This window comes from Salvelinus alpinus, chromosome 2, assembly GCF_045679555.1.
Source record: "Salvelinus alpinus chromosome 2, SLU_Salpinus.1, whole genome shotgun sequence".
Classification (NCBI taxonomy): Eukaryota; Metazoa; Chordata; class Actinopteri; order Salmoniformes; family Salmonidae; genus Salvelinus; species Salvelinus alpinus.
The window spans coordinates 69,614,184-69,631,525 of record NC_092087.1 but is presented as its reverse complement, the minus strand read 5'-3'; the positions used below and the strand labels follow the sequence as shown (position 1 = coordinate 69,631,525).

The 17,342-nt window shown below is 42.8% G+C and overlaps 1 protein-coding gene across 1 annotated transcript in view; it reads left to right on the top strand.

The window, feature by feature from the left end:
* The window catches only part of LOC139567565 (uncharacterized), a 41,079-nt gene extending 24,300 nt beyond the window's left edge, over window positions 1-16,779 (top strand). The window contains exons 2-5 of the mRNA XM_071388918.1: window positions 10,396-10,575; window positions 12,031-12,132; window positions 12,305-12,640; window positions 13,100-16,779. Coding sequence (XP_071245019.1) covers window positions 12,054-12,132; window positions 12,305-12,640; window positions 13,100-13,476 — 792 coding nt within the window. The 5' untranslated portion in view covers window positions 10,396-10,575; window positions 12,031-12,053 and the 3' untranslated portion in view covers window positions 13,477-16,779. The remainder of the gene's footprint in view (window positions 1-10,395; window positions 10,576-12,030; window positions 12,133-12,304; window positions 12,641-13,099) is intronic.
* The last annotated feature ends 563 nt before the right edge of the window (window positions 16,780-17,342 follow it).

Genomic DNA, 17,342 nt, shown 5'->3' with positions numbered 1-17,342 from the left:
ATCTATGTGATTTATTACAGGTTACAGAGAGGTGCAGACAGGTGGCAGGAGGGGTGGAGTGCCTGACATTACATCCTGGATATGACCGTTTGCCTTAACCCATAGGTCCAGCAGGAGTTCAATGAATACAGGCAGATGTGAGATGCAGGAAGTTGGCTCTCTTATCATTGCACCCTGTATGTACAGGCCTAGCTTCCTCCAGGAGGAAGCTTTGACTCGGACAGTAGCCTACAGAGTAATATGAGAAGAGTGCAATTGCTGAACTTATGTAGATATTCTAAACAAAGTGTTCTGATAACTTTCAAGTGTAACAGTTCCATGTAGAATAAACAATCCTTCACGTAACACTGTAGAAGCATTGTCCTGCTAATATAACAATGTGCAAATATTACACTTGTCTTTCATCTTCTATCATCATTCACAGCCAGTACAGATACTGTACCTATCAGCATTTTGTTTGGTGGTACATGTTAGTCATCATCCCTTCGTATAGTGTCCCATATAAGACAGTTCTCCCGACCCCATTCAATAACAACAAAATACGATGGCTCTTGTATGATTGTAATGCTGAGTGCAAGATCTCTCCCAGTTCAGACATCTGTATCAATCTGTCTTTTAGTCAGGGGACTCCATGACGAACCATCTCTTGTCCTTCATCGGTAGAAAAGCAAGGTAAAGTTGATACACACAGCACTTCATTATCAATGGTTGTTAGGTGAATTCCAAGACAGATGAGTGATTGTATTGTGACGTTGTCACGAGAATTTTCAATCCCAATGATGATAACTAAATAATTTAAGCGTTGACCAATCCCCGAGGTTTGTAAGACCCTGGGTTTAATCATAATTAAGCAGAGACTCAGATTCTGCAAAAGGTTCGTTCTTTATTCAGAGAGCTCTAAAGTCAACCAAAATGTGAACAGTATTTATAACCCCCCCCCATACACACACAAACAGTAGGTGGGCTGTATCTTTTTCCACAGTTCACATTCCTCATTTATAACTATTCTACCAGCCTGGCAGTTCCTCTCCGTTTCTTTCCTCCCTAGATTAGAGGGGCCTTGGCAGGGCCTCTTTCCTGTCGTAAGTTTTTTAGAGTTACAACCAGGTCATGTGTAGTTCAATTGTCCTGTGTTTTCTCAACCACACATTTCTCACCCTTAACTTGTCTCAACCATACATTATTGGTTATTGGTACCATTACATTATAGTCTAATAATTCTAGTACATTTCACATAGTCTTACAAATCTAATACATTTCACATCGTTAATTACGTTTCAGGGTGGAATTCTTTAGTCATTACTTTAAACATATAAATTCCTTTATCAGACATATAGCCAGATCAAATGTGACCAACCTGATGTGAGACTGGTGCATGGCCACGTACTGCCTCAGCCTTCTGCTCCTGATGTGGTAGGAGGGTTCCCACAACACTGCTGAACAACAAATCCACCAGGTTTTGTATAGCCTGTGAATTAAAATAAATATCATTATTCAATAAACATATGAGAAACAACTTTTCTCTAGTTTGAAAATAATTCTACTAAGTGACTAAGCACAGATTAGATTCAAATCAAATTGTATTGGTCACACACACATGGTTAGCAGATGTTATTGTGAGTGTAGTCGAAATGCTTATGCTTCTAGATCCGACAGTGCAGCAGTATCTAACAGGTAATGTGTAACAATTCCACAAAACCTAATATCTAACAAATTCCACAACAAAACCTAATACACACAATCTAGTAAAGGAATGGGATAAGAATATATAAATGTAAAATATATGGATGAGTAGTGACAGAGCGGCAAAGATGCAATAGATAGTGTTGGATACAGTATATACATACAGTTGAAGTCAGAAGTTTACATGCACTTAGACTGGAGTCATCAAAACTCATTTTTCAACCACTCCACAAATTTCTTGTTAACAAACTATAGTTTTGGCAAATTGGTTAGGACATCTACTTTGTGCATGACACAAGTCATTTTTCCAGCAATTGTTTACAGACAAATTATTTAATTTATAATTCACTGTATCACAATTCCAGTGGGTCAGAAGTTTACATACACCAAGTTGACTGTGCCTTTAAACAGCTTGGAAAATTCCAGAAAATGTCATGGCTTTAGAAGCTTCTGATAAATGATGTCAATTAGCCTGAGTCAATTGGAGGTGTACCTGTGGATGTATTTCAAGGCCTACCTTCAAACTCCGTGCATCTTTGCTTGACATCATGGGAAAATCAAAAATCAGCCAAGACCTCAGAAGAAATTGTAGATCTCCGCAAGTCTGGTTCATCCTTGGAAGCAATTTTCAAACGCCTGAAGGTACCACGTTCATCTGTACAAACAATAGTAAGCAAGTATAAACACCGTGGGACCACGCAGCCATCATACCGCTCAGGAAGGAGACACATTCTGTCTCCTAGAGATGAACGTACTTTGGTGCGAAAAGTGCAAATCAATCCCAAAACAGCAGCAAAGCCTTGTGAAGATGCTGGAGGAAACAGGTACAAAAGTATCTACAGTGGGGAGAACTGAAGTATTTGATACACTGCCGATTTTGCAGATTTTTGTTTTAGATTCCGTCTCTCACAGTTGAAGTGTACCTATGATAAAAATTAGACCTCTACATGCTTTGTAAGTAGGAAAACCTGCAAAATCGTCAGTGTATCAAATACTTGTTCTCCCCACTGTATATCCACAGTAAAATGAGTCCTATATTGACATAACCTGAAAGGCCGCTCAGCAAGGAAGAAGCCACTGCTCCAAAACTGCCGTAAAAAAAGCTAGACTACGGTTTGCAACTACACATGGGGACAAAGATCGTACTTTTTGGAGTAATGTCCTCTGGTCTGATGAAACAAAAATAGAACTGTTTGGCCATAATGACCATTGTTATGTTTGGAGGAAAAAGGGGGACGCTTGCAAGGCGCAGAACACCATCCCAACCGTGAAGCACAGGGGTGGCAGCATCATAGTGTGGGGGTGCTTTTCTGCAGGAGGGACTGGTGCACTTCACAATATAGATGGCATCATGAGGGAGTAAAATTATCTGGATATATTGAAGCAACATCTCAAGACATGTCAGGAAGTTAAAGCTTGGTCTCAAATGGGTCTTCCAATTGGACAATGACCCCAAGCGTACTTCCAAAGTTGTAGCAAAATGGCTTAAGGACAACAAAGTCAAGATATTGGAGTGGCCATCTCAAAGCCCTGACCTCAATCCTATAGAAAATGTGTGGGCAGAACTGGAAAAGTGTGTGTGAGCAAGGAGGCTTACAAACCTGACTCAGTTACACCAGCTCTGTCAGAAGGAATGGGCCAAAATCCACCCAACCTATTGTGGGAAGGCTACCCGAAACGTTTGACCCAAGTTAAACAATTTAAAGGCAATGCTACCAAATACTAATTGAGTGTATGTAAACTTCTTACCCACCGGGACTGTAATGAAAGAAATAAAAGCTGAAATCATTCTCTATTATTCTGACATTTCACTTTCTTAAAATAAAGTGGTGATCCTAACTGACCTAAGACAGGGAATTTTTACTCAGATTAAATGTCAGAAATTGTGAAAAACTGAGTTTAAATGTATTTGGCTAAGATGTAAACTTCTGACTTCAACTGTATGTATGAGATAAATTGTCCTTGTTGGTAATCAAGCCTACCACTGTTGTGTCGTCTGAAAACTTGATGATTGAGTTGGAGGCGTGCATGGCCACGCAGTCGTGGGTGAATAAGGAGTACAGGAGGGGGCTGAGAACGCACCCTTGTGGGGCCCGAGGGGGGCCACCTGGGGGCGGCCCGTCAGGAAGTCCAGGACCCATTTGCACAGGGCAGGGTCAAGACCCAGGGACTCAACCTTGATGAGTTTGAAGGGTACTATGGTGTTGAATGCTGAGCTGTAGTCAATGAACAGCATTCTTACATAGGTATTCCTCTTGTCCAGATGGGTTAGGGCAGAGTGCAGTGTGATTGCGATTGCGTCGTCTGTGACCCTATTGGGGCGGTGAGCAAATTCAAGTGGGTCTAGGGTGACAGTTAGGGTGGAGGTGATATGATCCTTGACTAGTCTCTCAAAGCACTTCATGATGACAGAAGTGAGTGCTATGGGGCGATAGTCATTTAGTTCAGTTACCTTAGCTTTCTTGGGAACAGAAACAATGGTGGCCATCTTGAAGCATGTGGGGACATCAGACTGGGATAGGGATTGATTGAGTATGTCCGTAAACACACCAGCCAGCTGGTCTGCGCATGCTTTGAGGGCGTGGCTAGGGATGCCGTCTGGGCCGGCAGCCTTGCGAGGGTCAACATGTTTAAATGTTTTACTCACGTTGGCTACGGAGAAGCAGAGCCCACAGTTTTTGGTAGCGGGCCACGTCGGTGGCACTGTATTGTCCTCAAAGCGCGCAAAGAAGTTGTTTAATTTGTCTGGAAGAAAGACGTCGATGTCCGCGACGGGGCTGGTTTTCTTGTAATCTGTCATTCTCTGTAGACCCTGCCACATACGTCTCGTGTTTGAGATTCAGGCCAGTGGCCCTGACGTCGTTACTATGCAACCAGCTGTGTAATGTTCCATTGCTGAATAATTGCTGACACATTTGTAGCATGTTAGCTAAAAAAGACTGGTACTCAGGCTAGACAGGTACCATCCTTTATCTTTGCACTAGAAAATACACAATAGACTTTCATGAGAACATGCATGTTGTTTTAGCACGAAGCCCCTGAATGCTAGCTAACGTTAGCTGGCTCTACCCTAGCCCTTGATCATGACTCCCAGTTCCATTACAGTAAAGGCAGAATGCCGACAGGGTCTGAGTTATCGAGAAAGAGTGCTAACCCAAACAACCTGCCTGTTCTCATAAAAGTAGCTCGCTACCTAACTTGCAAATCCGGGTTAGTTATCAATATCTTTGTCCGAGTTGAAATGAATTGGCTAGCTAGATAACGTTAGCTAGCAGGGATCTTCTTAGCTAGCCTGTTCGAGTTGAAACATTATCGATAGCAAGCTGGCTAACGTTACATCCTATCAAACCTTATCGTCAGGTGCAACGTTAGCTATGCAAATCTTCCTCTCTATGACAATACATCACATTACACATTAGGGAGAGGGTGGGTATAATTTGTTGAACGTTCCAACAGGAATCTGTTCCAAAAAAGGTTGCCAACAAATAACGCGTACAAAGCTGTATAGCTGTCGAATAAAATACCAGGTAGGGAGTTGGCTATTTCATTAAGTTTTTCACTCACCACGTTTATTGCGAAAAATGTATGTCCTCACTCTGGTAGCCTATGGACAAACATTAAGAATAAGCTACGTGGTGAGTTGATGCCTATTTGGCAGTTAGTTAGTAAGATGAATTGATCGTCCTACTTTGTATGCGTTGTTTGTTGGCAACCTTGTACTTTACAAAGTTTTTGGAACAGATTCCTGTTGGAACGTTCCATAAATTATAGCCACCCTTAGGGAGAGGCTATGTATTTAGCTAGATCCCAGTATCATAGCTATCTAGCTAGTTACTCACGACACACCAGTCCCAGCTGTCGTGTCGTACGTTTGTTGTATGTAATACATTCCTTGCCATCTTGCGCAACATTGCTGAATGTATTAGAAGTTTGCACCAACTTTATGGAAAGCCAATTTTCACTATGCTGAGCAAGTGTCCATGCGTTGCAGACTTGACAACATGTCCACAACACATGACAGCTGGAGGCGGATCCCACCTTGTTGTCTCTTTGCAAATTGGATATCATTAGCAAAAGTGGGCATGTAAGTAATCCATACCCAACCCATACTCGTCATGACGCACTCGCATCTAAATCTCGTTTTTGGACGAGACTGACTTTATGATAAAAACGATCTTATTTACATTTTGTAGTCAATTTTGACACTATGATTAATGTTTCTGACTCATATCGATGCCACATAGGCCGTTTATAACCAGAGAAGTTGGTTCTAGGAGGCCGTTCCCCTTTATTAAGATGGCGTCTCATGGAGACATAACATGCTCAATTTGAGCTACTCCAGGAAGTGACGTTTCAGGCCAGCTCAGTGCTGCCCCCTCATTGAGTAACTGCCATTAGTTACAAAATTATTCTTATAACTTCTTCTGTGTGATTTAAAAATAATCGGTTCAAGGACATACATCTGGTGTATTAGAAGCAGTTATTGGTGCCATGATTGTCTTTGATTTTGTATTTTATTTACACAAAGATTTCAGGAAGATTGGCATTTTTCCATTCACTATAATGGGGGATCCTGTTTTCTGCAAACAATGCCTGCAGTACCCCGGTCGCCCTTGAATTTCCGTGGTGTCAATGAGAGGGGGCAGAGGCAAAATCAAACTCTATACCGCATTGTCGTGCGCCTCTCAAATTTTGTAACAATGCGGAGGGCTCTGTATAGCTTCGCATTGACATGATTGGTTGACGGTACGTGGGGGCAGTTCCTGTATGAACACAAACATACTTCCTTGACAATAGCTCTGCGCTGCTCCGCGAAGCGCAAGAAGTAGGAATGCAGACATCGGATTGACCATGCAGCTCCTTTTAGTGGCACTGAGTGCTGCTTTTGCTTACTGTGAGTGAAGGAGCCTGTACAGAAGTTTGGGTACATCATAAAGTGCCTTCCTCTCCCATTTATCTGCACTAAGATGAAAATACAGCGCAGGCAAAAGCATCATGGTGGGTATTTTTCTGTGGAATCTTTCACCAGTGGAGTGGATGAGGGAAAGGAAATGTGGAAAGCAGCTGCTTTAGAGAATTGAGATGCATCTTCTATGAGAGAAAATCAAAGCCAGGTGGCCACCTATGAATGTCAGTTCCTCTGTGTTACTTTGTGTAACAGTCAGCCCAGCATGCCCATTCTTCCACCAGGTGTCAATGACTCCCATCCAACAGATATAACAGTGTCTGTCGTTGGGTTATTGTGGTCGCATGTGGGAGTTGAAGTGAAAGAGAAAGTCATAAGGTCTGATGGGATGTTAAATGGTTTTTCATTGGCCTTTTAGTAGATACAAGCAGGAGAAAAGTTCCCAATAGTCCTCATTCGTAATGTCTCACACATGATGAATCACACATGATAACAATGCTACATTTCAATGTTGTGGTGTAGCTAAATATTAGATGCACAGGAGAGTCCAACCTTACTGTGACTGGTATGTAGAAGTTGCAACCATGCATGAAATTATAAAATGAGAATTCATTCCTGCGGGAAAAGTTTATAAGGCTGTGCCAAACCTTGACACATGCAACAGAAATGTTCTGACAAGCCGCTGCAAGCCATTGAATAAACGGCCTATTCAAGAAAAAAGGGGAAAGTCCCAACTGTCCCCTCATTCTTTCAATGGAATACAGTACAACCCATTTCCTTTAAATTAGCTTTCCTCTTTGGAGAGTTGTTTTCACACTTGTTCGAGTTCTTAGATGTTTGAAATCAACTCTTTCGTGATAAAAAAAGGTCCAAAAACACCCCTGAGTACAGTAACCAGCTGAGGAACTACCTTAAAAAGGGCCATACAACACATACAAATGAGAAATGGTGATAGGTACAACCAACTCTTTCTTGGCCTACCACTCAGTCCATCACTTTTCCATGAAACAACCAAAAAATACCACTTTCTTTTCTTGTAGCCTTCCAGGCTTGAGTGGGTAGGAAATGTGGTGGGAGTTGGTCAACGTTCCATCTCATTTCGAAGATGCCCCAGTGCCCCTGAAGTGGACAAAGCACTGAGAAAAGCTCCATGGAGAGATGGGGATGGAATGGAGAGGGAGAACAGTTACTCGCTTGCCCTTTAGTTAATGGACTAGGCCTAAAAGCTCCTTCTCCTTTCAACTGCTCAGAGACAGACCGAGTAAAGAGGTCTGGCAGCTCTGCAGGTCCCATGTAACAGCTCTCTGGCTGTGTAAGCTAACCATCCCCTTTTATTCTTGCTTTGTCCAGTCCTAAGAGAGTTAGAGAGAGAAAGGGGACAGACATTAGAAGAACACTTAAGAAATTCAGCCAGAGAGAATGACCAAAAGATCATTCATTGGCCTGTCACTGCTCAGAGGAGCTGAGCTGGCCTGGTTTAAGAGCCAAACTGTAGTTACACAGAGTTTGGAAAACTGTCCTCTGTGCCAACTTGGTGCCCATCAGAATTCTACATCTCGAACCAAGTTAGCTGAACTCTGCAGAAGATTTGTATAGCTTTAGTCATAATAGTCAGGGCCTACGGAGTTGATTAACAATTGGTACTTTGGAGTGTACTTTTGACTTTGTCCCTTAGGACTCTGGCTCATGATATATGGGAGGAATGTGATTCATACAGTAAGCTGTCCTAGTACAAGCTTAAAACAGCCAGGCAAGGATATCTCCAAAATGCCAAAAGGGGAGAAGGATGAGGCAGAAGGGCATAAAGTATGCGCTTGGTACCGATAGGCCGCTGTCGCCTCTGGTCTAGGATTACCACGGAAATGCGATCATAAATCCACCTGACTAATCACCATGACAACTGCCCAGAGTGCAGGAACTCATGCCACAGCCGCTCTCCCAGTGTGGCATTAGTGTCAACTTTCGAAAATGTTAACTTTAACGACTTTACGAACTACCTCAAAGTCGCATGACTCACTCGCATTAGAGCTGGATCCTTTTAGACACCATTACAGGGACAAAAACTCAGCATTTTGGGATAATCTGGCCCAACAGCAATTAAGTATTGGATGAGTGTCGACAAGCTGTGAAAATAAACTGTAGCGCAGTGTGTCGTGCCAGGGCGAGAGAGACAGAGATAGAAAGAGTCACCACATTCTGTCACTTGCAGGGAAACGGTTGGCTGAAAGTGTGAAATGCAGCGTGGCGTTGTTGGCAAAGGTTTCCCGTTGTCGGTGGCGACAACACAGTTATTATTAGACTTCATGTTTTATTCAAAGTTGCTCTTAACACATGGCTTGTTTCCAATCACATAAGGTTGCTGTGCTGGTGGCAGACCAAACAATTGAGCATTAAAATGCAGATGCACTGAGGAATACACACACCTGTCAGGGGAGAGGCATCCAAGCAGCACGTCGCTATATATCAACACGGCCTAGTGTGGGGTACAGCACAAAAGGTCAGAGCACGGCAGAAAATGTCTTCGTCTCACGCTACCACCATGTTCAATCTCAAACGTAAGCACGGTAGTGGGCTGGTGATGAAGCAGGCAGAGGCTCTCTGTTCTGTAGCGGTGTATTGTATTGTTTTAGTGGAGATGTAGCCTTCATGTTACTGGAGCCTGCGGCGTCTTCTATATCTCCGTTGTTGGCAGCTACTGCAGTGCTGATGTGGGAGGAGAACTGATGCCCCTAGAGCTGAGACAGTCAGCCTGAACACACACACACAAGAGTACACCATACGCAGTATATACACAGACAGAAGAACTGCAGCACACACACACACACACCACATCCACACAGCAAACCACATAGGTCCAACAGAGAGGTCAGCCCTGTGGGACAGCCATCAGTGAGATCCTGCCAGGCTCCTCTCTCTTTGCTGTTGTCTCCCACCCTGGGGTGTTCCACTAGAGGTCATCCACCACTGAGGGGTCAAGGTATAGTCAGAAGTCAGAATTCTACATGCATATTGAGTTGCCTCACACCCACAACACTCAAGGAACAGTTTGGGGGACCTGACCTGTTCCCTCAGAGTAGAACTGTTACAGCTAAAATACAAGCTCGGAGCAGGAGTAAGGCTTGGTCGGGTACAGTGGTTAGTGATTTACTTTGTCCATGGGCGTTTTGTAAACTGACTATCTAAAGGGCACTTCAGAGTGATGAGTGTAGCTGTGTGTCACGCTAACGGAGAGGGTGATCGGTTTTTTTTTTTACTCAGGAAAGTGGCATGAATACTCACTAATGAAATCGTATCGGTCTGACTGGGTGATACAAGATGATTCGAGCAAAAAAAGGGTTCAAATATGTTTTTGAACTTCGCAAACCTTCGAAAAACTTTACAACATGCGCTCTCAGAGATCCTGTTACTGCAGGATCATGTGCAGAACATCTGTGTTTTCACTTTTGTTCTACAAACATGAATACATTGATGTGTTACTTGAATATGCCGTCTGTGAGATTAAGATGTCAGTCAAAACACCGTCGTAAACTTATATTACCAAATGTAAAGAAACATTCTATCCATTTGACCATGTCTAAGCGATGACGTTGAAAAAGTTAAGACTGAAACCTATCAAGTGAAAGCACTTCCTTCTTATGAATGAGCCAATCACGTGAGTGGGAGTGATTTCTGCAACACTCTCACCCTTTGATGTTGGCACCCAATCAGAGCAACATCTCCCATTACAACTTCATATGACAGTTTCCCTTGACTTATCATTAACCCATCACTCTCTCTGTCACACACACTTTCTCTCACTCTTTCAGAACATCAAGAGGTAGTTATGAGACACACCCTTCAGAGATAAGTACAGCAGCCCCACAAAGCCTCCTTACCTCGCTAAAGGAACCTACAAGGAAATGGGAGGATTTATTTGAGAAGGAGCTCAGAAGGTATCAGAAACAGTTACTCAAAGAAGCAAGGGACAAGCACTTCTTCACATTGGGGTGAGTCAAGTTTGCTTCTGTATCCGTCAGACCTATCGCAATATAACTTATCTAGCTGTACTTTTATAGGCCTATTGCAGTCAAAAACGGGATTTTTCTGTGTTTTATATAGACATAGTGTGCAAAACACCTGCTCTTTCCATGACAAATTGACCAGGTGAATGCTATGATCCAGTATTGATGTTACTTGTTAAATCCACTTCAAATCAGTGTAGATGAAGGGGAGGAGACAGGTTAAATAAGGATTTTTAAGCCTTGACAAAATTGAGACATGGATTGTGTATGTGTGCCGTTCAGAGGGGGAATGGGCAAGACAAAAGATTTAAGTGCCTTTGAACAGGGTATGGTAGTAGGTGCCAAGCACACCGGTTTGTGTCAAGAACTGCAACGCTGCTGGTTTTTTCACGCTCAACAGTTTCCCAGTCTACCACCCAAAGGACATTCAGCCAACTTGTCAAAACTATGGGGTGGGATGGAGTTTTGGCCTTTCCGTGGTGACCCTCACATTTATCAATAAAAGTCAGATGACCTGGCCTCCACAATCACCTGGCCTCAACCCAATTGAGATGGTTTGGGATGAGTTGGACCGCAGAGTGAAGAAAAAGCAGCCAACAAGTGCTCAGCATATGTGGGAAGTCCTTCAAGACCGTTGGAAAAGCATTCCAGGTTAACCTGGTTGAGAGAATGCCAAGAGTGTGCAAAGCTGTCATCAAGGCAAAGGGTGGCTATTTGAAGAATCTCAAATATAACATATGATTTGAACACTTTTTTTTATTATTACATGATTCCATATGTGTTATTTTATAGTTTTGATGTCTTCACTGATTATTCTACAATGTAGAAAATATTACAAATAAAGAAAAACACTTGAATGAGTAGATGTGTCCAAACTTTTGACTGGTACTGTAAATGTGTAGGGGGGTGCACAGTGTGCACCCAATTGGAAATGTGTTATTTTACATGTTCTTCACAGACAATGAGGCCAATGAGTCTCGGGTTGAAAAAAGTAATAATTGTACAATTTGTCTTTTAGTAAACATTGAAAATTGGCCCCACGGACCCGGACAATATTGAGATAAAAATGGCTGCATTGGACATTTAAAGAAACTATTGGTCTGTGAAGCAAAATATTACACGGTGCACTCCGCTTATAAGAACGACACAAGACACCGTACGACAGAAACATTCTGGTACAATGTACAGATATTGGATCTTAATTTGAACCCGTTTGCTACAGCAGGAAAATTATCAAATAGAATATAATGTCTTGCAATGGAGAAAAGTTATCCTGCAACAGGATCCTACATATGTACTTTTCTTGTAAGGATCAAATCAGTTACATGAATAAGTGCACTGTGTTTGCAACAGGTGAAGGTGAATATCAGGTAGACTGGGTGAGTGTGACATACTGTACTAGTGTAACATGACCAATGTGTAACGTATGTGTCTCTATAGGAGATCAAGTCAGGAGACACAAGATGAACCTCTTCACCCAGCAAACTGTGATACTTTGTCTCGGCGTTGCCGTCACGCTCAGCAAAACAGAGCCAACGGCAGGTAAGCAAATCAAGTTGAAACTTGACTTTTAAAGACAACAATGTAGCTTGGGCCCCACACTAGTAGGCACATAACATGGAATAGTTTAAGTCAGGAACAAGCATTAGTAGAGCGCAGTCATTACAAGAGAGCTAAGTGAAGAAACCAACTCCAATATCTCCTTAATCCACAGAGCTGGTGAAGCTAAGCGCTGTGGACTCTCTGATTGTGCCATGTCACCAGAGTGCCACGCTCCGTTGTGACCTCTCCACCTTCCAGGAGGGGCTGTCAATCTATCATATGGCCTGGGTCCGCCAGGACGGGAGGTACCTGTGTGATGTTAACGCGACTGGAGTGATGGGGACCCACCCAGGGAACACACCTAGTGCCATGGAGTGCAGTTATACCCCACATGCACAGCTGACCCTGACTCTGCTGCAGGTACAGCCACTGGAGCAGGGAAAGTACTTGTGCAAGCTGCGCTCCAGTCATGGAGTAAAGGAGGCCACTACAACGGTGAAGCTGCAAGGCGAGTGTCCTAGCCCATTCTCACTCATGTAATACTGTCATCTGTCATGCATGTATTCCCGAAACCATTGACCAGAGGCTGGTGGGATGAGCTATAGGACTGGCTCATTGTAATGGCTGGAATGGGTTAAATGGAATGGTAGTCATGTTTGACTCTGTTCCATTAATTCCATTCCAGCCATTACAATGACTCAGTCCTCCTATAGCTCCTCCCACCAGCCTCCTCAGCAATTGGTATTTTGCACTGTTCGTCAATATTGCATATAGGTCAGTGGTAGTAAATTGACATAGCCTAACCACCAGGAAGTACAAGAGACTTTAGTGCCTCCACTGAGCAAAATGTATGACTAATGGTGTCAGGGGGCTTACAGAAGCGCATTCCACCATTTCTCAAGAACTCTCCAACCTCAGTCATATTCTTTGTGTTTAAAAAAAAAAAACTTGCTCTGTTTCCATTCAGAGTGCTACGGGGAGGTCCAGCCCAGCGTCAGTGATGAAGGCCCGACCTGCACTTTCACTGAGGTCTACCCTGACGGAGAGGTGCACTGGTTCCAGGGATCCAACAATGTGACTGGGGACCCTAAGATCAAAACGATACAAGTGAAGGATGGAATGTTTTTGACAATAACTAGTTCCCTGAATAGAAAGACCGTCTCTGGGGAAGGGGCCTACAACTGCTCCCTGTGGATCCCCAGTACCGGAGCCTACCTGACCAGCAGCTTGGTACCAGAGCATGGTGAAGCCAGGGTTGAGGAGCCCAATGCCAACGGGGCAGGGGCCATAGGTTTTCCACACAGAACCATTCTAGTCCTCCTGAGTACTCTCTTCCTGGTGTGACGTCTTGAAAACATTCACAAATGGACCAGGAAACGCCAGGATCAATTAATAAGAATATGGAAGAGCCATTGTGTGGAAACCTTTCATGGTCCAAGGGTTTCCTTGGCTGCGTAGAACAAGGAAATGATGGCCAGATGAGAGGCTGATAACCTGGTACAAATCAGTGTATATGTAACGGGTAGAGCTGTCAACCTATTGTGAATGCACCATTGTTGGTCTGCCAGTGCCAGGTGTATGTGATTGTTCATTAAAAACGGCAAGCAGCAGTAGAAACAACAACAAAGCTTACTTCACCCCCATTTCGGTAAACAGCTGATGGATGGGGCTGGAGAAATGTAACCATTTCAAATTCATAGAGAGAGCTTTGGATGCATGGACCCGCAAAACACCAATCTCAATGTCAACAGTGAAGAGGCGACTCCGAGATGCTGGCCTTCAGGCAGACTTCCTCTGTCCAGTGTCTGTGTTCTTTTACCCATCTTAATCTTTTCTTTTTATTGGCCAGTCTGAGATATGTCTTTTTCTTTGCAACTCTGCCTAGAAGGCCAGCATCCCAGAGTCGCCTCTTCACTGTTGACGTTAAGACTGGTGTTTTGCAGGTAATATTTAGTCTGCCAGTTGAGGACTTGTGAGGTGTCTGTTTCTCAAACTAGACACTCTAATGTACTTGGCCTCTTGCTCAGTTGTGCACCGGGGCCTCCCATTCCTCTTTCTATTCTGGTTAGAGCCAGTTTGCGCTGTTCTGTAAAGGGAGTAGTACACAGCGTTGTATGAGATCTTCAGTTTGTTGGCAATTTCTCACATGGAATAGCCTCCATTTCTCAGAACAAGAATAGACTGATGAGTTTCAGAAGAAAGTTATTTGTTTCTGGCAATTTTGAGCCTGTAATCGAATCCACAAATGCTGATGCTCCAGATACTCAACTAGTCTAAAGGCCAGTTTTATTGCTTCTTTAAATCAGAACAGGTTTCAGCTGTGCTAACATAATTGCAAAAGGGTTTTCTAATGATCAATTATCCTTTTAAAATGATAAACTTGGATTAGCTAACATAACATTGGAACACAGGAGTGATGGTTGCTGATAATGGGCCTCTGTACGCCCATGTAGATATTCCATAAAGAATCTGCTGTTTCCACATACAATAGTCATTTACAACATTAACAATGTCTACACTGTATTCCTGATCAATTGTATGTTATTTTAATGGATGAAAAATGTGCTTTTCTTTAAATAACAAGGACATTTCTAAGTGACCCCAAACGTTTGAACGGTAGTGTGTGTATATGTCTATATATGCATGTATATATATATATATATTTTTTTAAATCATGTTGTCTGGTCCATTCCTCAATAGGTGGCCTGTCACAAATATATTTTATACTACTTCATGTGTTCCCCCTCATTAACAGGAACTTTAGTAGTCTGTTAATTGTGCCGTTTTAGGTATCCTTAGTCAGCTGGTGTTCAATATACACTGGGTGTACTAAACATTAGGAACACCTGCTCTTTTGATGACATGGACTGAAAAGGTGAAAGCTATACACACTTATCGATGTCACTTGTTATATCCACTTCAATCAGTGTAGGTGAAGGGGAGGAGACAGGTTAAAGGGTTTTTAAAGCTTTGACACATGGATTGTGTGTGTGCCATTCAGAGGGTGACTGGGCAAGACAGAAGATTTAGATGCATTTGAACAGGGTATGTTAGTAGGTGCCAGGCACACCAGTTTTTATCAAGAAGTGCAACGCTGCTGGGGTTTTCACACGTTCAAGTTTCCCGTGTGTATCAAGAATGGTCCACTACCCAAAGGACATCCAGCCAACTTGACACAACTGTGGAAGGCTTTTGACACCTTGTAGAGTCCATGCTCTGATGAATTGAGTCTGTTCTGAGGGCAAAAAAGGGAGTGCTACTCAATATCAGGAAGCTGCCCCTAATGTTTTGTACACAGTATACTGCACAGGTGATTTCTGAGCTGGCTGGCTGTGTGTGCATACCATAAAGTACCTTGTTTGCATCTTGGATCTAAAACAATAGATGTTTAGGAGATATAGAATGTCAAATATTTTATAATCAATTTCTTCAACTGGACAAAGAAATACAGGGAATATCACTGGGCAAACCGGACAACTGTGTTGAATCTGTCTCTTGTTGCCAAATGCTGCCCTCTGCTGGAATTGTGGCCAACTTCACTTTCAGTATGAGTGATCAAAATACACGGACTAAATATGAGTTTACTGTAAGAAGGGAAATAGATGCTCTGGGATATACCCCTAAATAAGAACCTCTCTCCATATCTCCTCTGGCCCTTATGCCACGTTCATGTGCTAGTCGGGAACTAGGAAACAAAAAAAATGTCAGATTGCTAACGGGTTGTATTTATACGCGTGCCTGATCATCCAGTTAGCATGTTCAACATGTTTGTGAACGCGCCATTAGTATGGGGTCCAAAGGTTATCTACACACAGTGACCCATCTCACCCTCTTGGGCTAAGTGCAGTGTTTCTCAAAACCTTTGGGGCCAAACACTTCTTCATCCATTTAAAACAAGGTTTTTGGGAGGCTTTTCAAGTCTACCTGCTTTGCTCAAATGGTCCAGTTAAAGTCAACGGGGTCTGAGGTCTGGCTGTGGTTTTAGTGAGACAGGTTAAAAATGCCCTCTCTCAACACTGGAATATTAGGGTCATGCTGTACTGGGAAAGTTTTGTCAATGTTCTGTTAACACACACACAACACCTTATTGTCACTGAGGAACCTAATAGTTCCTCATGAGAGGTGCAATGTGTACTCGGTTATAATCATCAGTCCAAACAGTTGCAAAAAGGAACGTTTTGCAACTACAACCAAAGTTTCTACTGGAGAAATTCGGGTAGTTCTGTCCCCGTTTCGTTCTGTTCGCTTCTGTTCAAGAAAAGATTTGCAACAGGATCGGCATAATGAACACGCCTCCTGGTCTGTAAGTTTGGCCACAACTCTATATCGATGTGCCGGATGGTTCATATAAATGTGAACAGGGTAAGCAGTTGAGTGAAATCAGTCTGAAGTACATGTCAGCTATCAGTGTGATTCTCATATAGACATTAACACTGCATGCTAAAGGTGTCAGAGGTTCCTGCACGTGGTTAACGTTTGAAAGTCCACCGGATGTAAACATGTACAGTAAATGACACTAATCATCCAATCCCATTAGTAACGGATGCTATGAATGTATATTAAGAGTTGTTTGTGTTTTCATTTCCAACTGTCCGATATAGACTAGAATGTTCCACATGCAATAAAACGATAAGATATTCAAATCAAGACACTGTCATCATCACAAATCGTCATCATGATCAATTATGATTTACACTGGTGACTAAACTCCACGGTGAAGGAAGTTTCATATGAACTTCACCAACGACGTGTAGCCGAGACCTGGCTTTATGCAATCCGGCGCCGATTACGTCGAGTCGCCCAAGGTCAGTACTTCAAAACATTTCATTATGAAACGCCAACCTCGTACCTATGTTTGTCACCTTTGGTTACTGAAAACAATACTTTTTCAATAAACGTTAATCAAATACCACCACCAACTGGTTCCTTGTTGAGATTCAATGGGGACGTGCATTTGCGCTGAGTTGTCATCTTAGAGCAAAAACAATGAGCAAACAGTCAGTGGCTGTGTTTGATTAACGTTTATTGAAAAAGTTTGATTTCCTCACTATCTGCATTGCAAGCGCAGAGATAAAACATAGGTACAAGGTGGGCGTTTCATCATTTAAATGTTTTGAAGTCCTGACCTTGGGCGAAAAGATGTAGTCAGAGCTAGATTCCACAAAACCTAATCTCGACTCCACACAGTTGGTGAAGATCATCATAAACTT